The 20,340-nt window shown below is 38.2% G+C and overlaps 1 protein-coding gene across 18 annotated transcripts in view; it reads right to left on the reverse strand.

Annotated features, from left to right (window-relative positions):
• Nucleotides 1-659: 659 nt before the first annotated feature.
• LOC117964249 (elastin-like) overlaps nt 660-20,340 on the reverse strand; it is a 54,638-nt gene continuing 34,957 nt past the window's right edge. For 5 of the 18 annotated variants that reach the window (XM_059000795.1, XM_059000796.1, XM_059000792.1 and 2 more), the window contains 26 exons: nt 20,077-20,151; nt 18,938-19,018; nt 18,440-18,502; nt 17,836-17,916; nt 17,438-17,473; nt 16,905-17,042; nt 16,690-16,725; nt 16,267-16,428; nt 16,043-16,072; nt 15,073-15,114; nt 13,318-13,362; nt 12,961-12,990; nt 12,328-12,354; nt 12,093-12,122; nt 11,822-11,845; nt 11,503-11,523; nt 10,720-10,749; nt 10,296-10,319; nt 9,520-9,552; nt 8,995-9,042; nt 8,304-8,354; nt 7,891-7,923; nt 7,584-7,625; nt 3,738-3,773; nt 3,082-3,135; nt 660-2,615 (listed from right to left, as the gene is read on the reverse strand). In XM_059000795.1, coding sequence (XP_058856778.1) covers nt 2,566-2,615; nt 3,082-3,135; nt 3,738-3,773; nt 7,584-7,625; nt 7,891-7,923; nt 8,304-8,354; nt 8,995-9,042; nt 9,520-9,552; nt 10,296-10,319; nt 10,720-10,749; nt 11,503-11,523; nt 11,822-11,845; nt 12,093-12,122; nt 12,328-12,354; nt 12,961-12,990; nt 13,318-13,362; nt 15,073-15,114; nt 16,043-16,072; nt 16,267-16,428; nt 16,690-16,725; nt 16,905-17,042; nt 17,438-17,473; nt 17,836-17,916; nt 18,440-18,502; nt 18,938-19,018; nt 20,077-20,151 — 1,322 coding nt within the window. In that variant the 3' untranslated portion in view covers nt 660-2,565. The remainder of the gene's footprint in view (nt 2,616-3,081; nt 3,136-3,737; nt 3,774-7,583; nt 7,626-7,890; nt 7,924-8,303; nt 8,355-8,994; nt 9,043-9,519; nt 9,553-10,295; nt 10,320-10,719; nt 10,750-11,502; nt 11,524-11,821; nt 11,846-12,092; nt 12,123-12,327; nt 12,355-12,960; nt 12,991-13,317; nt 13,363-15,072; nt 15,115-16,042; nt 16,073-16,266; nt 16,429-16,689; nt 16,726-16,904; nt 17,043-17,437; nt 17,474-17,835; nt 17,917-18,439; nt 18,503-18,937; nt 19,019-20,076; nt 20,152-20,340) is intronic. The other 13 variants (XM_059000788.1, XM_059000790.1, XM_059000791.1 and 10 more) reach the window with 13 other exon arrangements.

The raw sequence follows: 20,340 nt of genomic DNA on the forward strand, positions 1-20,340 counted from the left end.
TTTGTTTTATTGTGTTGAATTAAAACAGGTGTGGCTTTCATGATTTACATCACCATTGCAGGTTGCTTTAACCCAGTTCCTGACCTGTGAAATCGCGCCGCAATATAATGTGAAAACGTTTCTGATTTATGAAGTAGACGTTCAGTGTTATCAGTGTCATCTGACTTCTGGACTGATGGCATTTCTCAAAAATGTATTTTATGTTGTTAAGAATTAGCTGCAGTGTATAATTATCTGCAGGGGTTTATTAAATGCATGTGCAAGTTTACCACTGTAAATTTGCATGGTCATTTTGTAGTTTTCACATGTTTATAATTTGCATTTACCAAACCATGCATCTGTGGGATTTGCAATGCTTACCTATGCTTTACCATGCATCTACCATACTTTATTACACTTTGCTATGCTTTTACTGTGGGGAGCTTGTCTGAGGGTACTGCAGACATTTTTCCAAAAGCTTCTATCTCAAAAAGCACATGAGATTTCATATTTTCAGTGTTATTTTCACCATTATAAAAGAAAACTGTTCCTCAATTAATACGATCTAAGCCTTTTTAGAAACAACTTTTCTTGTAAAATATTCCATTTTGTATCAAACGCAGGTCATTCCCAGCAATATTTAAAGTGCAATATCCAGAATTACAAAAATCCACACAACATTGAAAGACAAAGAGAGTTTTTATTTCAGGGCTCAAAGTCAGTCCAAATACAGTACTGTTGGTATAAAATAACTAGAGCAGAAACAGGTATAGATACAGCAAATCAAACGGCTGGCATTCCCATGTATTGTGCCAGGCAAAAATAAGGGGTCTGTTTGTTCAAGTAGACCTTCTCTATCAAACATTTCTTTTTCAGAAGACTTGAGCTACACATGCCTTTAAGCATACCGTACTAGAACAAGTTATACTTCAGCCTGTAGTCCACATGGCACACTCATACATGGCAACACCATCACAAAAGGTCTCCTATTTCCTTTTCAGGGAATTAACTTAAGAAAATACACTAATAATCCACAGTAGCTAAGTAATTGCACAAGCAAAATAAAAACAAAACGTACTGCTTTCATTTTATAATTTACACATTTTTTAAAATGGAGGAGAAAGATATAAAAAGTCAAGTTAAAATGGTGCACAATTAGACAAATGACATTTCAAAAGCCTAGATTGACTGCCTGACTAACTGTTCAGCTCCACGACCCAAAGTTAAAAAAACACAAACATTGAGCACGATGCAAAATATAGTGTAAACTGTTTGTTAATTACTGGGAGTTCAAGATGAACTGAAGCACCTCTTTCCCCTTGTTTTGTGGGGAAAATTATTCAATAAAATTAAAACCTATAAACTGTAATTCACAATACTATACGGGACCGTTACTAATATTTGATTGCTTTCTTCCAAAACAAGCATTAGTTATGCGTCGTGTTGTTAAATCTCATTGAGCAGAAGCGACTGTGTTTCAAACGTGTTCAGCATTATGGCAATTCATTTGTGCTCAAATAATGGGGAAGTGCTCAAAAACGTGTGACTGGCTGACTTGAATTGTCCGAAACTATTTTCTTGTATTTTTTATTTTGGGGATTTGTGTTGAGGAGGCACAGCTTCAGGAGTCCACCTCAGTGTTGAAAGTTATGCTGATGCTATAATCTTCTTCAGAGCAGAAAGCTCATCATACAATTAACTATAAGACAAGGAAATAGATGAAAACGTGCTAATGAAGGATAGGGCTGGATGAACTACCTAGTGATATGCTGGAGGTGTTTTTGTATTTCTCATAGGACACCAATCCCCTCCACCTCCTATAACATGATGCTCCTGGCTATGTGTCTTTAAAAATGCCAAACAGATATCAGTTCCTTAATAAACGATTTGATGGATTACACTTGTACAAACCACTTTCTTTTCGTTGTTATCTAATAATTACTTTTAAAAGATGAAACTACACTGGATCAGAAAGGCATGGTATAAAAGTGCATTAGCTTTCAAAAACCAGCAGAATGTTTTTTTTTGTTAATGAGTGTAACCTGATAGCAACGTGCATTACTGCAATAAAACACAATGTTTTAAACTTCCATTGCATGCAAGCAGAATTTAGATGCATGCATACAGCAGAAGTGAAAAATGGGCAATGTATAAAGCTTAATTGATGCTGGGGCTTCCCTACACTGAGACAGCACAAGCGTGGGTTCCCACAGTATGTATAAAGGAGATATAGACACTTTCAAGCAGGTTCACTATAATACAGACGTTATCACACAAGGCTTATCCTTATGAGAAAGCAGTATACTACAGACACAGTACACTTATTATATCAAGTATATGCTGCCATTATGCATAAGTAGTATAACAATATTCACAAGGGTATGGCCTGGTGTATTGCATTTTAATGACCTTCCCTTCCAATTTAATATTTATCTGGTATAACCAAGCTTAAAAATCCTTTATCCAAGTGTCATTTTTTATTTTGTACATGAAAAAGGGGATTTTTTTTTTTAATGCAACACCATTTACATTTTAGATTATGCAGTAGCACCATAAATTCTTGAGGTCATTTCATTCCCAGGTCTTTTATTTTCTCCTTCGCCCGCAGTATTTGCCTTGCGCGCAGGGAACACCCCCTAAGATAACAAGAGTCAAGAAGAAACAAAAAAAGCAGATTAGAAAGTGCTTGGTTGAATTTCAACACAGCAGGGAGTTCCAGTGAAAGTGTGTGTATAGCTTCGCTTAGAGGTTTTCAGAGGGTGCATGTGTAAAATGATTTAATCTTACCTGTTCTGCACTTCCATAGGTCTCATATGGGCAGTTTTGAAAGAAACTTATGCAAACATGTATTTGTATTTAAAAACATGATTTCCGGTGCTACACTAACTTAAAGTAATTTCTTTTTGCAAACCATGCTTTTAGATAGCGACTGCCTAGGTCATTTCAGCTGGAGGAGGAAATTATCTCCCATCTATCCCAGTACAACATTGGCCCATGTATGTAAAAGATCTTGCTGTTTGGGCATCCAGCTACTGTACATGAGTTGCTTGCTTTTGAAAACGATCTCTTCGCTGTAATAACACATTTGTAGGTATGGCCTACCTCTGTATGGTCCCAGCAAGCCCATCGCTCCACCATACTGTTTGGAGGGTTTAGCTGAAACAGTTAGAAGAACAATCAGACACGACCTGCTGTAGGACTGGAGGACTTTGCTGCCTTAACTAACTCACCCCACAGAAGTTATTCAAATATTCCACTAGTCATAAATAGACCACTACACAGCAGGAGACTAGGTTTCAGGCCACTGCATGGCACACCAGGGGAGATCTGTGGTTTGATACTGCAAGGTTGCCTCAAAGTAGGTCTCCTGGAACCAGGTTTCAAGCCACTGTTCCTGAAGAAGTGGCTTCGTGTTCCCTCAGCTTAACACCTGTCTCACTCAGATACTAAACAGAAATGGTAATAAAACTAAGCTCTAGCTTTTGATTAAAAAGTACATCTGGCTTTGGTAATCCCCTGTCTAACTATCCTAAAGATGTGAGAATTTAAGGCTTAATGTTCAAACACATGATTGTTCAAACATAATGCATAATGCAGGCTCTGCAACTGCAGTGAGGAGATCTGCGTGGGACTTTGAAAGAAACCATCAAAAAAGTAATTATATGGAAGCTGCCGCATCAGTAATCCTGTATGCAGTTCAGCTTTCATTGGAAATGCCAGATTATATGTGATATTATATTTTAAAAAAATGTACTTACCTTGCTGCCCTAGCTGGCCAGGAACTTGCCCATATCCTATAAAAACAAAATGATTTCCAGTTTTAATTGAAAAGTAGAAAAAGTCATGGGAGACTGGGATGGAGGACTGAAGAGAATAAATATAAACAGCAACCTTTTAAAACATGCAGTCCATTACAGACAGTACACTACAGTCAAATGGTATGTGTCGATACGTACAGATGAAGACCAACAGAGAAACAAAATAGCACCACAGCACATATTAAAATGAGATTACATGAACGCAAATGCTTTTTAATGTGTGTATTTTTGAAAATACTTTAGCGCTAGACATACACTTGCTAAAATATAAATCAAGATATCAACTTCTTCTGAAAGCAAAGTAAAAGGTTGTAAGAACTGTAGGCCACATTGCAATGCTGCAAAACATTAGAAACAGAGAAGGGAAATACAGACACAATATATTTTAAGAAGAGTTCACTTGTTGAGATAAAAAAACAGCAGAAATGCAACATTTTCTTGACAAAGGCATCCCATAAAATCGGTATGGAAAATTTTATTCCACAGCATTCCAAGCGGCCTACTGACGTAAAACAGCAAACAAGCAAAAGTCAAGCCCTGTTTTAACTACATACTGTATATTTCAGGTGGCTCTGTGCATGAAATAGCTGATAGCAATATTTGCCACACAACTAGCTGTAACTTAATCCAATTTAATCACCACCCAGACATGTCTCGAGAGGCCTGCACCAGCAGGACAATTAAAGACCTTAAAATAGAGAGGCATTGCATTATCAGATTGACTCTAAACAGCACATCAGCTTTCTGAGTAGGAAGTGGCCAGCTCTCTCCAGCAGAGAGGGTAAATAACAATTGGCTGATGGTTACTGAAGCAATGCAAGGACTGTAATTTACATTTCAGAACAAGAGATTCTGAAACAACCCTGGTAAAGCCCAGGGTCTGGAAATCTTAGTTTAAAATCCTTGTTGGGCATCCTCAAATAAAATCCTTGGTGAAGCATTTGATCACTGTACCATTCCGAGCACGTTCTTTATCGTCTTCTACTGCGCCGAAACACTTGAAATGAGTCGCTATTTCTCAGTTGAGCTCTTGGGTAAATAATCGGAATTAGTCCAGCCTATTATTGACATTATGAATGAGCTGCCGTCACTCTTGGCAGGAGACCAATATGCTACTTTACAACTGAAATCCATATATATATACTGTACATGCTTTATAATGTCTCATTAGACTACAGTAGGTTTACAATCCAACTGGAAAAAAGCATTTTAGTAAAAAGTAATGCAAACACAGAGAACATGGACATTAAAAAAATCATCAAAAAAGCAGTGAATTAAAAAAATATATCTCCCCAGAATAACTTGCACCATAACTTGCACAAAGCATTTTGGTTGCAGATCTAGCAAGGACATTCCGTGAACTCAACAGCAATGTCCAGGACAGTTTGCTCTTCTTTGCCTGTCGGTTTCCATGACAACAGTCACGTTCTTTCAGATGCCAAACATCAGAGGAAGCAGTATGTTAATTAGTGGTTATCCCAGAACTCAAAAGTCTTGGCAGGGTCATTTCAACCACCCCCAGCAGTTAAAAGATAATAATACTGAACGATTGTAAATATATACAAGCAGATTGTTACCTATCTAGGGCACACTTACTGCATGTCAACAATGTTTCAGAACACATCGGTGCAGCTTTTTTGTAACTCATACATCAGACTGACAGTCAGCTATATTTCTTAAAACACGGATCTCAGTGTCTTCAATCAAGTAGAGTGCATAATCGCATGCCAGGACTTTCTTCAATAACTCACCCGTATTCAGCACTCTACCTGATGTATCAGATGACCACATAGTTATTGGTTATACACAGATGTTTTAGTTGCTGCCAACGTAAGCCTTTAGATTAAATTAGTTGTTAAAAATCACATTGCAGGAGCTGAACTTGGAATGAACTTCATTTTCATGAAGGTGAGATGTTACAGTGATGATTTACCTACATACGACTCCTCTGTGTATGTACAGTATAACATGGACTGGGTTAAACTCTGTTCATTAGGGTAAGTCAGTTATTGAAGCTTAGCAACAGTGCTGGACAACTCAACCCCATGTGAGCTTCAAGGCCAACATCCCACGGTTCAGAAGCAGGTCTATATTAACAAGAAACACCGCTAACAGTAGGGCACATGTGAATTTACTACAACGAATTGCAACTGCATGGAAAACAATGCTACAATGCCACATCTAGAGGTCTTTTTAAATTATTGGATCTAAATAGAGTAACTGAAATTTCTGGTATGTTCCCCTTATTGGTATCACTAAAGATAGGAGTGTTAAAATGGGAGGTATTGATATCTGTTTAGGTCATTCTAATAGATAATTGATTAGCTATGTCCCGTATTGTTTTAACAGTCTGGAATTCATATCTGCAGGGCGATACATAATCTATCTTTCAGTGTTTTAGCATATTGCAATAGTGTAACTGTAATAGTGTAAGAATAGCTAACACTGATACATTGATTGAAAAATGCAAAGAGTAATGTGTATGTATTATTCAAGGTATGCTATATCACATTTGTGAAAAATGGGTAATGTATGGGTAATGCATTATTCAACTACAGCACAGTAACATTGCAATATCATTACTGCTGCACATTTTGAAAAGATGCATGTTCTGCACACATCATAAGACATATACTGAGAAATCAAGCATGCTCTTTTGTGCAAACAGGTTGTTCAATAAGTTGTTCCATTACACCAGCTCCCTTGGCATATTTATGATACCTTGGGGGAGTCCTAGGAAGCACTCATCCAATGACAGTTTGAGTTTTTCTCAAATTGAGAAATAAATGTGAATCAGAGTGTCACAGATTTATAGATCTGGTCAGGCTCTCTGTGAGAATAAGAATTTGTGCTCAATATCTACGGCTGTTGTACATAAGGATTTGAATTGACGATGCCCCTGCAAATGCACTAATAATGTAATAGAATTTATTCTGTGTATCATCTTATAATCCATTTAATCTCAGAGGAATCTCAGAGGCATCACGTAATGCAGCACTTACAAAAATACAGTGTATGATTTTCATTGAAAATCAAAACCAGTTAAAATTAATTCAGGGACTGACAGGGTACAGCTCTATCTATATGAAAACAAAACAGTTGCCTCTATAAGCTGCTGTATACATGTAAAGCAAGGAGAGATTCCAAATGGTTAAATGTAATAATGAATAAAGCAGGTCATCATTTCCTATGCAATCGCAACCAACTGCTTTAGTGAACAGTAGCAGACCCTGCCTCTCTCGTGCCCTACTGCAGGTATTCACAAATATGCAATTGCAGGATACCTGCAGAAGGTAATCACATTCCCTGAAATAAAGATGGCCTTTCAGCTCCTCTCTCCTTGAAGCTTGAGTCCCCCTTTCCTGATCAGGGTTTGTTAAACAGGGAGGTGACAGAGGCGTTGCCAGTGTGACCTGCATACCTGCCTGTCTGCATTTCTGCTGTGCTCCAGCTCCTAATCCAAAACACGAGTAAACAGAATCACCATTACAAGAGTCAAACCTACACAAGCATGTCTTTACATACTGCACGGATCATATGGGAAAGCACAGACTTTACACATGTTAATATAAGACTTGAATACTTTGAGCTCACTGCATATTTTGCATTGCAAAACCTAAAAATGCATTGCCTGTTATTTCAGACTTACCAAGTCACCGCACATTGGACAATACATTTCCATAAGGCAATGGGAAAGCCACACTAGCACTGCTATATACCATTATATAACATGCCTCAATAACTTGGCTGTGACCTTGCTACTGTATATGACATTCAAGCACATACCTGGGTAAGCCTGTGGATAGCCACCGTAACCTGGGACTCCACCTGGGCCAAAAATACACAGTATTAGTCGGCTAGTCCCCCTTCATTTAGAGGCAGCATGATACAGTGCTCCATAAGAAGGAACAGGGGGAGATCATTGAGTGTGGGAGGCTACATAGTCTCCAAAACATATGTAGTAGAAGATAATAAGGATTATGGTACAATCTGTATTTCTGGTAGAAAACTAGCCCTCCCACACAACATAATGCCAGCCCTTTAACTCGGTAACATGGATAATTTTATTTTAATGCTCAAAAAGCATTCTTACCTGCTTGTAAACCACCGCCGTAGCCACCATATCCTGAAATAAAAGTACATTTTGTAAACCCAAATAGATATCAAATTAAATATATTCTCATAGCTAGGCTCTAATTGTAAGTCTCAATTTTTCACAGTCTCAATACTACAGGACTTAAGATCATGGTACCTGATGGGGGGGGGGGCACTAAAACTATACTTCGGACACTTATGCCCCTTTTATTCCTGACTAAATCAAGTGAGTGAAAGTCAATAACACAGGCAGACAGTTAAAAAATGAACAGCCACTACCTGCCCTGCAAAATGATATTGAAAGAATGACTTCCTCAACCCATTGACGAGGCGAGGCAATTGTGTGTGCTGCTGTTTTGTTATGCTGTGACTGTTTATTTATGGTTAATATAAAGATGATATAAAGCATACCTGGTTTGGGCCCTTTACCTCCCAGTCCCACACCAGTTGGATACCTCACACCTGTCGAGCCAAAAATATGTTGCGATTAACAGTGAGCTTGCAGGACAGTAAGCAGCAGGGATGGTCACTCAAGCTAATCTAGCCGCCTGCTTGCCCTGTCCATATATCTCACAGGTCCGACACTCTTAAGGCCAGTTGGCAGTTGGTGGACGATGTTCCTGGCCTCAGCTTTATTAAAATAAAGTATGTCACCAACGAGGAAGCTATTACTGATAACGTTTCCGGCACAGCTTTCAGATAGTGCCCCGCTGGGAGAGGGAGTTACAGTACATTCCTTCTCTCTAACGATGTGAAATGAAAATCGGGCTGTGATAATGAGCAGCAAGTTCATTCTGTATTCAGTGTCTGAATCTCAGGGGCCTCTGTTTGTGGAACATGTGCTGGATGAGTAACTGTAACATTTACACACAAATAAACATGTTCAAACTCACCCAGATAATATATTTCCATCACTGCATTACCATGTAGTTTATTATTGTTTAATTTATATTACACTTGACCATACACCACTGTGCTTTACCGTGCTTGATGGTAAAATGCTTTAAGGGCACATACCCATGCAACACAAACAGACACCGAAGCTAGATAACACCAAGCAGGGCCACCTGACCATAAAAACTGCTTTAAGTGCTGCGCATACCTGTTCCGACGCCAGGCTGGTACAGTCCTGGCACATAGGGGTATCCACCTGAAACATAGCAGGAGAGAAACACTTCACTCACACTCGCATTTTTGTATGTAACTTGCTTCTTTTACAGTAATCTTGTTTGGCTTTCCAAAATGAAACTCTGCCTTTCATTTACTGGTTCTGAAATGCAGATCAACCTCTAGGTGTTATTGGAACACTCCCTCGAAGCAAAAGGCTTCTTTCGGTTGTATTACTTGTCTGACTGGATGCTAAACGTCAAAAGTATGATGCAGTATGGCTTCATTTATTTCCACCAGTTTGTGCAGAACAAAGTCAGAGTGTTTTATACTGTACTGTATACCGAGTCATCAGAAGATATTATCGGTCTATTCATACTTGCATGCAAAGTTATGATACCATGACCTTTATGTATGTATCTGCATATGCCTGCACCAGTATGTTTGTAAACTGTCATTCTTCAGTGCTGAGAAGGGATTTCTCAATCCCAGTATTGCACTGCCCTCTCATTCTGCATACCTGCTCCATACACCTGGCCATAAGGATATCCACCTGAATCATGATACAAAGGAAAGGGCTGCATTCATTGTTCTGGAGTTTGTCTCTGTATATCACAGACTCCTTTAGACAGATTAGAAAGACGATCCTCAACACTGAGGATGCTTGTCAGCTGTTTCACTCATCAATTTTACAGAAAGATTAACCTCCTAGGATCACTAATTAAATAGTTTCAGTGTCTTCTACTTAGAATGCATTTAAAAACGTCCATAAGTTAGTACATTACGTTTGTTTTCTGGTCTGCTGTTTTGAGTGATTGAAGGGAGTTTATCTTTCCTATACTACTAGAGCGCTGTACAGTTTTGAGTGGAGTTATTTTTCCTAGATAAGTATTGAACTACAGATCTGCAGAGTTGAAAGAGTTAAACAAAAAATCAGCCGCGGACAGATTTTTTTTTATTTGAATTGGTCTAGGCAGGTTTGCAACCTTGAATCTATATCTCAGTGGTATAACATTATTCAAAAAGGCTGTAAGAAGATACTATGCACAAATCCCATGACGTCTGCATTCAATGGAAATGATGAAAATGAGTTTTCATCAATATTCCTAATTAGGATCACATGCATTGGATGCAATACAGATTTCTTTATTTCTTTAACAGTATTTCTTTATTTAAAGACTGTTCTTCAGTGCATGCTCTGATTCATTAAATAAGGTTGGGTTTTCATAGAGAGTTGCAGTACATTACGCACATGACAATATATATAACAAATTGATAAGGAACTTGAAGACATACCTGCAGGTTTTGGAGGTTTAGCTCCTGCAAAAGATCAAAAAGCATTAGAAAAGTGATCTATGTACAGTACATAAAGCATACACTACTTCAGCAACACAAGTTTCAATCTAGCAATTTGGACCATGTTATAGAGTACGCTTTTGTAAATGTATTCACATGGATCAGTACTAGTATTATTTTTGTACGAGTATACTTAAAATTACATTACTCTTAGTCTGTTATAAACATGTTGGGGGAGATTGTGAAAAAGCTGAGCTGTCAGAGCTGATAAAGGATTTTGGCTCCTCCGTGTGGTGGAAATGATAAAATGCTCAAACAAAGGTCGAGATCATAGCTATAGGTATTTAGATTCAGGTCAAACTGGATATGCCTAACAAGAAATCACGGAAAAAACAAACAAACAAAAAAAAAAAACCTTACTTACCAGCACCTGGCTGAACAAGTCCTGTACCGACTAGAGAAAAAATAAACAAAAATACAGTATATTGAATGCAAATTTAATTATTTGTAAATTCCATCAAATTACATAATAATGAGAGTGGTGAATGTGCAGCTGGACTGTCCGTCAATACTAGCACTTTGCAGTAAAATGAGGGCAAAGGGTTACAGTCAGTAATACTAATTTGAAATCCCTGTTCCTATTCCTTGTCACGGCACATTATTGATTCCCAATACTGTGTCATTCCAAATCACACCAGTGGGACTGGGGAAAGCATCCCACCACATGATCCCAGACTCCTGAAATTCTGCCATGTATCATAAGCAACGCCAGCTCTTATTATGATGATGCTTATGGGGTACTTGTCTACATATAGTATATCAGTCATATAATACTTTTTAGTGACACCACAATATATATATATTTTTATCTCTTTGGTAAATCTGGGCAAACCCCACGTTTTAAATATTCAAAAGCACTTCTAAACACTGTATACATTTTGTTATTAACTTTTGCTTGAATGCAGAAAGATTGTTCTCAAAATGTAGATGGATCAGGTTGTATGCAATTTGAGACAAATTAAAGTAAGAGATTATTTTCAAGGATTGCAGCCATCTCAATGTAAAGCCCTTTTTTTCATTACTGTCAGTACAGGAGACCAATCAGAAATCCAGCCTTACTTGAAGAGTTTCAGCTCAGTCCTCAATGCATAGCATGCTATCTCAAAGTGAACACTGAAAACTGAAAATACTAGCAAGAAAAACTCACCACCTGGCTGAACCAGTCCCGCTGAAAAACAACAGGACACAAATTCCATTCATTATGTTGCTCTGTTTTATTTTAAATTGTGGATTGCTTTATCGAATTATCAGTCAAATTGACTACATTGAAATATTTGTTATATTGTCAATTACAAGCTAACTGACAGTGAGGTACAGTTATGTAAGATATAGACATAAGAAGGGTACAAAACTTGGTATACCGTATAAGAATGCCTGGTTTGTCTGTCCCTGCAATGCCAGTTTATGACTAATTCACTGTGCTGAAATGGGCATGAAATTGAGACATTTAAAAAGTAGCCACTTACTTCCTACCCCAGGCTGCAGAACACCTGCACCAATCAGAAAACAAAGTAGAATAGATTCATTTTAATGGGCATATTTGAGTTATGAAGGATTTGAGCATTTCAGAATGTGAACCATTTCTGTTGGTCAAAACACCTGCTACTGAAAATTGCTGTTATTTATTTTTATTCTCTACAGAGTAAAACCTTAGTGTTAAAATGCATGTTATATGACCTATGATTCACTACTATGACTACTACTGCTAATAATAATAATAATAATAATAATACTTACCAGTGCCAGGCTGAACACCTCCCGGACCAACTGGAAAACAAAATATAAATAATCACAGCTGAACTACTTTTGCTGTTTTGGTTTCACAGTTTTAAGACTTTGAATTCCCAAGGGATGAACAAATTGAATAGTTTATGACCGTCATTTAAAATAACCTTTTATTTTAGATTATAGAAAATAGGCAGGAAATTCGACTGAAACCAACAAAATAAATTGAGGTAAAGAAACCACTCACCTCCGTCACCAGGCAGGACCCCTGTACCTTTCAGAAAAACAATACAAATAAAATATTAATATTAAAATAAAGGCACAGGTCACTACCAGTAGGATTTTTAATATAACCACCCATTTCACTTTCTCTAAACTTAAAGTCAATACAATCTAAGTATTTCTCTTTTTTCAGCCCTGGTGTTATACTCCTGACAGCAGAGTTTTTAAGGGCTTCTTACTGGCAATAGAATGTGTACTGGTAATAGGAACCCCAAAAACACTCTGCCAGTAGATTTCAACTGGTTCGAATCACTCCGTAAAATAAAATTATTAATATTTAATACAAATATATATTTTTGCAATTGTGTAAGAATGCACATATAAAAAGTCTCACTGCATATAAAACAAATGTAAACTATATTAAAAAAATCTGATAAACAGGAATACAAAAATGATTTGACTTTATTTCTTATGTGCAAGAGAACTTCCTAACTGAGCTTAACTAAGTTTCATAACGTTTCAACTGTGTTTTCTTTAAGGAAAAAAGTGGTGTTATCTCTCAAGAACAAATGTTTGGTAAACCTGACCAACGTTTCAGCGGAATGGGACGTACTCTTCCTAATTTATAATACAAGAAGAATCAAGGCTGTGAACTCACCAGGACCTGGCTGGACAACCCCTGTACCAACTGAAAAAAAAACAAAACAACTAATATTTAAGAGGTTGTTTATCACTGAATAAACTGTAATATTAAATGGGATTGTATAAAGCACCATCTGCCCCCACTGGAAATTACACTGATGGTCTGAACAGGTAATGTATTATATACACACACGCACACACATGTAAACACATGCTATATAAATGTTTTCCCCTGAAGAAGCAGCAAAAATCAGTTTTAGTCAAGCTGACCCAATAGTTATCTTAGAAGATGAGGCAGGAAATTGCAAATTACATACAGTTTGTTATTGAAATAATTATCATCGATTTAAATGCAATGCATAACAGTTCTTACTGGGTTTAGGAGGCTTGCCCCCAGTGGTTACACCCGTCGGTCCGCCTGTCAAAATACAACATGGTTTCAAATCCGTTTCCTGGTTTGCGTGCTACACTGCTTCTGGGTTTGTTCCCCACGTGCCAAGGTCACCTTATAGGCTTTTCACTATGACCCCAACTATGGCTCTTTTACTTCTGTATGTTCTAGCTGTATAAAGATGCACACCAGCTGACCCTCCATTACATTGGGGGGTTTACCCAACCACTCCAAACTTAGGAGTGCCTGCATCTCTGCCATTTGTTAAAGTTTTTTTCATGCAACTTTCAACACAGTCATAAATCCTGAATTAACTGTTTTTGGATAGTGCTGACACCTTGTATGCTTGTCTTGTGTCTTGTAGGGTTGAACTATAAAGCTATATCAAGGTCAGACAATATCAATGTTACAATAACCACCTGACATTGAGCAATAAAGTGTAAAGCTTTACATGTGAATTATTCATGTACATGTGGGGGTGCTGCGGATAAATAGAAGGTCAAAGTTTATTTTGAGCGTGTTTTTTTTTAACTGTTAATAATTAGCTCACAAATGTGTTTCATAAGCTGGTAATGCAAATGCGACTTGTTTTGCATTTTTAAAGGATTTTTTTTTTTACTAAAGGTTACCAACCATTAACAAAAATTGTTGGTAAACCTATTTTTTAAGCTAGTTGGTAAATGTGCAAAAAAAAAAAAACAGCCCCAGATAATATTAAAATATAAATTGTGTGGATCTGCAAATGCACAATTTTCCTTTAAACTGAAGAGCGGCAGGAGAACCAGAATGCAGGCCTCTGCGGTGTCAGGGAGCAGAGAGAGGCAGAGCAAGCACTGGGAGGCAGCAGTGCCTGACTGGTCCAGGGGCAGCAATGTAGAGTGCAAGACGTTCCCTTAGAAAAGTTTACCACAGTAACAGCATAGCTAAGTGCCGTAAAGCACAGTGAAAGCATGGTAAAGCACAGGTAAGCATTGTAAAGAATAGTGAGGTACGGTAAACCAGGGTACATGATGGTAAATTCGTAGTATAACCATGGCAAACTGCAAAGATACCGTGCAAAAACACTGTGGTAAAGTTTTCTAAGGAGATGCAGAACACATAGAAGTAAGAGAAGCTGCAGCATAGGGAGCGTAGTGCAAGTGGGTCCCATGAATTTAGGTTGAAATAAACAGCATGAAGGTATTTATGGAGACGTATAGTTCTTGCAAGACTATTAATGCCCACTCTTCACGATGTAGGCCTTAATGGTTATTAATAAATAAATACATGACAGCCTTCTTCTATTCAACCCAACCCCCCTTTTAAATATTACCCATTGTGTTAATAGAGTATATTTAATAGATTATATATATATATATATATATATATATATATATATATATATATATATATATATATATATATATATATATATATATATAATTTTATAAAATATATTTTAGTGTATTATCCTAATAGAATTACACCAATGTTAGGGGGCATTAAATACAACCTTTTCTAGAAAAAAGTATTTATTTGTAGAACTTTAATCTAGGGAATTGGGGTCCAAATTACGTAGCGACTAATTTTCTAAATTCATAGAACAGTAAATCAAACCACTTATAAAAAAAAAAAAAACTTTCCATAGCAGAGTTACGTCATCAATTATTTTAATGTCATACTGCATTTAACTTGGCCCTTTAGAACCCTACAGAGGGCGTATTGTGATCTCACAAGGAACAGAGATGGTTTTTATACCTGGAATGTCAATTTCCCCAGGGGTTAGTGTTGGGCCACCAGCTGGAAAATACACAGTTTGAAAAGTTATAAAAGAGACCTATTTATCCTGCCGGATTTATACACGTTTTACAGAACATATTTACTGGTCACCCGAGCCCTGCTGGACTCCATGTAACCACAAACAGAGAAGGGAAATCAAAGAGTTCGATACTTTGGTGTATCGGGCAGGTCTGTTAGCAAGGCAGAGAATGGAAGTAGCTGTGCCGTTAGGCTGTGCTGCAAGCCTAAATATTATTAGCCCTTTAATAAGGCTGATGGTGGCAGTTTAGAACACTTGAGCCAAATTAAAACAAAAGCAAACTAGTAATAGAAGTTGGTGCTTTAGCTCTTATATAAAATGCGTACATGTTTTCTGTACAGCAAATTGCCCAACACTACTGATTTCTACTTAACATTAAAAAATAACACCCCTTAATTGTGGCAGAAGTGAATAAAGTGTATTACTTACTTAGTTAATAGGGCTTTTTTAAAGGCATTTTACTCCAGATTCCAGAATGGAAGAAAACTGAATGATGTTATCAAACCAGAAATGTAAGACATTTCATTTAAGGGACTGCAAGAAGCCTAGATGCATTAGAATTGCACTTGGTATTTCTTCCTTACAGAAAACAAAATGTACCAACAACAATTAGGAGTAAATAGCTTTGAGAATATTTTTCTTTAAAACATGGAGCTAGATTATCAAAGTTACTCAAAATCGTCATTAGCGTAATTTTGATCTGAAAGGAAAAAAAACACACCATTACAATTCTAAAACTTAAGACTTCATACAAGTTCGTAAGTTAAAAGTTGTTTGTCACTGGTTTGGGAATTTTATTGGGTGTGTTTCATCTCTCTTAAAAAATAAATGCTAATGACAATTTGAAGTAAATCGCTTTGAGAATTTAGCCCGTTGACTTTTTTGGTTTTCTGAAATTCTGTTGAGTACCTTGAGGTAGCCCTGCTCCGGTAGGTAGCCCTAAAACAAAATATAAAAACAATGTATTGATACTTAACCGAGAATTAATCTGTTTAAAAAAAAAACCCGTAATGGGACTAAGCCATCTTAACTACACCTGCACCAAACTGCTACAGCTAAGGTAGACAGAAAAGGTGTAGCAGGCCACAATTTGCCTACAGGCTGAATTTGTACACCTCCTGGCACCCCAGTACCTGCAACACCCCCGGCTCCAGGAAGTAGACCAGCTCCAGGAATTAGACCAGCTCCAGGAACAACACCAGCTCCAGGAACAACACCAGCTCCAGGAACAACACCAGCTCCAGGAACAACACCAGCTCCAGGAACAAGACCGGCCCCTGGTTGAAGGGGAGCACCTGCACTTAACATTTTTGTGTTACCTTAAAAGCATGTGTTAAATAGTATTTCTAAGCAAACAAGGGTGTATGTACTAGAATCCCACACCTGGTCTGTATTTCAGCACACACACATTCTGCTAACTAAATAATGCACATTTATAACGCATTCATAACGCATCACAGGTCATACTGTAGCGATTGCATTGGTCTGGGGTAAGAGCAATTCTAAAACAGAAGGCTTGTGAGACAGAGCAAGAAAAACATTCAAAAGAATTTTACCATATTTTGGAGGTTTAGCACCAAGCTGTGGAATTCCTGCAATAAAGAAAGAGATAGAGGCATAATGTAATGACTGCAACTGACTGCAATAATATAACTGTATCCATATGTGCTGTTTATTAGAACATGCATTATATATCATTAATAGATGTATTCATAATAGATCATTAATGCTAATATTGGTTATGCTTCCTGACCAAACAGGTCACTGGTACCTCCAGGGTAGACTCCCGCTCCACCAGCTCCAGGGTAGACTCCCGCTCCACCAGCTCCAGGGTAGACTCCCGCTCCACCAGCTCCAGGGTAGACTCCCGCTCCCGGAAGAACACCGGCTCCCGGCTGAAGGGGAGCACCTGCAGTTAACAACGAGAGGGTAATTCATTTTTGTGTTGCAATGTGTTTGTTTTTGCTTATTTTATTGTTATTTTTATTTACTTTAAAAACATTTGTTAATAGTATTTCTGAGCAAACAAGGGTGTGCATACATTAATCCCTCACCTGGTATGTATTTGAGCACACACACATTCTGCTAACAAAATATAAAAAAAATATATAAATAAATAAATAAAAACTGCTACTAACAAGTTTAACATGGGCAGCACTGAATAGAAGAAAAAACAGATGCTTGTTGCACATTTATAATGCATCACAGGTCATACTGTAGAGATTGCACTGGCCTGGTGTAAGAGCAATTCTAAAACAGAAGGCTTGTGAGACAGAGCAAGAAAAACATTCAAAAGAATTTTACCATATTTTGGAGGTTTAGCACCAAGCTGAGGAATTCCTGCAATAAAGAAAGAGATAGAGGCATAATGTAATGACTGCAACTGACTGCAATAATATAACTGTATCCATATGTGCTGTTTATTAGAACATGCATTATATATATGGCTTCTGATTTTCAGTACTTTACCCTGACTTTTCTACTCTACTTTAAGAATTCAATTGATACCTGTTAAGCCATTTGTGTAACTCAAACTAACAGTCTTGAATAGGACACTTCAACTCTAAACATATTTTGGAGCACAATGAACCAGTACAGTACAGCAGACGGATCAAGAGATCAGCAGTCCTGACCCAGCTGATGGGGCTGCATGTTATTGCCAATGTGGATATGCCTTCTGACCAAACACAAGTCACTGGTACCTCCAGGGTAGACTCCTGCTCCACCAGCTCCAGGGTAGACTCCCGTTCCAACGGCTCCAGGAACGCGACCGGCACCAGCCCCTGGTTGAAGGGGAGCACCGCAGTGAACATTTTTGTGTTGCAATGTGTACGCTTTTGCTCATTTTATTTATTTATTTTTTACCATGGAAACATAGTATTATATACTATGTTTCCATGGTAAAAAAAATAATTAAATAGTAAATGTTAAATAGTATTTCTGAGCAAACAAGGGTGTGCATACTAGAATCCCACAGCTGGTATGTATTTGAGCACACACACATTCTGCTAACAAAATATATATCCTTTTTTTTTTTTTTTTTGCTACTAACAGGTTTAACACGGGCAACATTGAATAGAAGAAAAAACAGATGCTTGTTGCACATTTATAACTCATCATAGATCATACTGTAGCGATTGCACTGGCCTGGGGTAAGAGCAATTCTAAAACTGAAGGCTTGTGAGACAGAGCAAGAAAAACATTCAAAAGAATTTTACCATATTTTGGAGGTTTAGCACCAAGCTGAGGAATTCCTGCAATAAAGGTTAGTGAATGCGCTTGTAATCTGAAAGTCGTTGCTCTCACCATATTTAGCAGCTTTGGCTGCTGCCTGGGCCTGAGCCTGAGCTGCAACCTGGGCTCCAACACCTGGGATGAAAACAAATAGCACCCATTATAAGAACTTAAGAACAAAAGACAAGCAACGAGCTTCCGGTTCCTAGTAACTGGTTGAGCCCAATGATTCAGTGTCAACTTTTTAAATCCCATCTTAAAACCTAACCACAGTCTACCTGGAAGCACTTGATTATTTGCAATTAAAACTATGCTGCAGTCTATCATTAGTACAGTCCTCTGTATTAACCACAGGATCATCCCCAGTTAGTACGCTGCTTTAAGTTCACTGTAATTCACCCACTGACAGTCTTGAATAGGACACTTCAACTCTAAACATACTTTGGAGCACAATGAACCAGTACAGTACAGCAGACGGATCAAGAGATCAGCAGTCCTGACCCAGCTGATGGGGCTGCATGTTATTGCCAATGTGGATATGCCTTCTGACCAAACACAAGTCACTGGTACCTCCAGGGTAGACTCCCACTCCACCAGCTCCAGGGTAGACTCCCGTTCCACCGGCTCCAGGAACGAGACCGGCACCAGCCCCTGGTTGAAGGGGAGCACCGCAGTGAACATTTTTGTGTTGCAATGTGTACGCTTTTGCTCATTTTAAATTTTTTTTTACCATAAAAACATTTGTTAAATAGTATTTCTGAACAAACAAGGGTGAACGTACTGAACATAATCCCACAGCTGGTGTGTATTTGAGCAGACACACATTCTGCTAACAAAATATATATATATATATATATATATATATATATATATATATATATATATATATATATATATATATATATATATATATATAAATGTTTTTAAAAATGCTACTAACAGGTTTAACATGGGCAACATTTCATAGAAGAAAAAACAGATGCTTGTTGCACATTTATAATGCATCATAGGTCATACTATAGTGATTGCTCTGGCCTGGGGTAAGTGCAATTCTTTTTTTTTTAATAAATTTAGTTGTCACCAATGTTTTTTTACCCTGATTTTCTCCCCAATTTGGAATACCCAATTATTATTTGTGTCCCGGTTCACCGCTGCAACCCCCTGTCGACTCGGGAAACGGAGGCTGGAACACGCGTCCTCCAAAACGTGCTCCTGCTAATCTGTCATTTTTCGCACTGCGGATCCACAGCGAGGCCACCAGACCTATAGTGCCGGAGGACAACACAGATTTGACAACTCCACTGCAGAACCGCAGGCTCCCTATCGGCCACAGGGGTCGCTGGTGCGTGGTGAGCCGTGGATTCCCCTGCCGACCTAAGCCCTCCCTACCCGGGCAGCGCTCGGCCAATTGTGCGCCGCCCCCTAGAAACTCCCGGTCACGGTCAGCAGTGACATAGGCTGGATTCGAACCTGCGATCTCCAGGCTATAGGGCACATCCTGCACGCCATGCAAAGCGCCTTTACTGGATGCGCCACTCAGGAACCCCCGGGGTAAATGCAATTCTAAAACAGAAGGCTTGTGAGGCAGCGCAAGAAAAACATTCAAAACAAATCTTTTTACCATATTTTGGAGGTTTAGCACCAAGCTGAGGAATTCCTGCAATAAAGGTTAGTGAATGCGCTTGTAATCAGAAAGTCGTGGCTCTCACCATATTTAGCAGCTTTGGCTGCAGCTTTGGCTGCTGCCTGGGCCTGAGCCTGAGCTGCAACCTGGGCTCCAACACCTGGGATGAAAACAAATAGCACCCATTATAAGAACCTAAGAACAAAAGACAAGCAATGAGCTTCCGGTCCCTAGTAACTGGTTGAGCCCAATGATTCAGTGTCAACTTTTGAAACCCCATCTTAAAACCGAACCACAGTCTACCTGGAAGCACTTGATTATTTGCAATTAAAATGATCCTGCAGTTTAT

This window comes from Acipenser ruthenus, chromosome 26 (assembly GCF_902713425.1).
Source record: "Acipenser ruthenus chromosome 26, fAciRut3.2 maternal haplotype, whole genome shotgun sequence".
NCBI lineage: Eukaryota > Metazoa > Chordata > Actinopteri > Acipenseriformes > Acipenseridae > Acipenser > Acipenser ruthenus.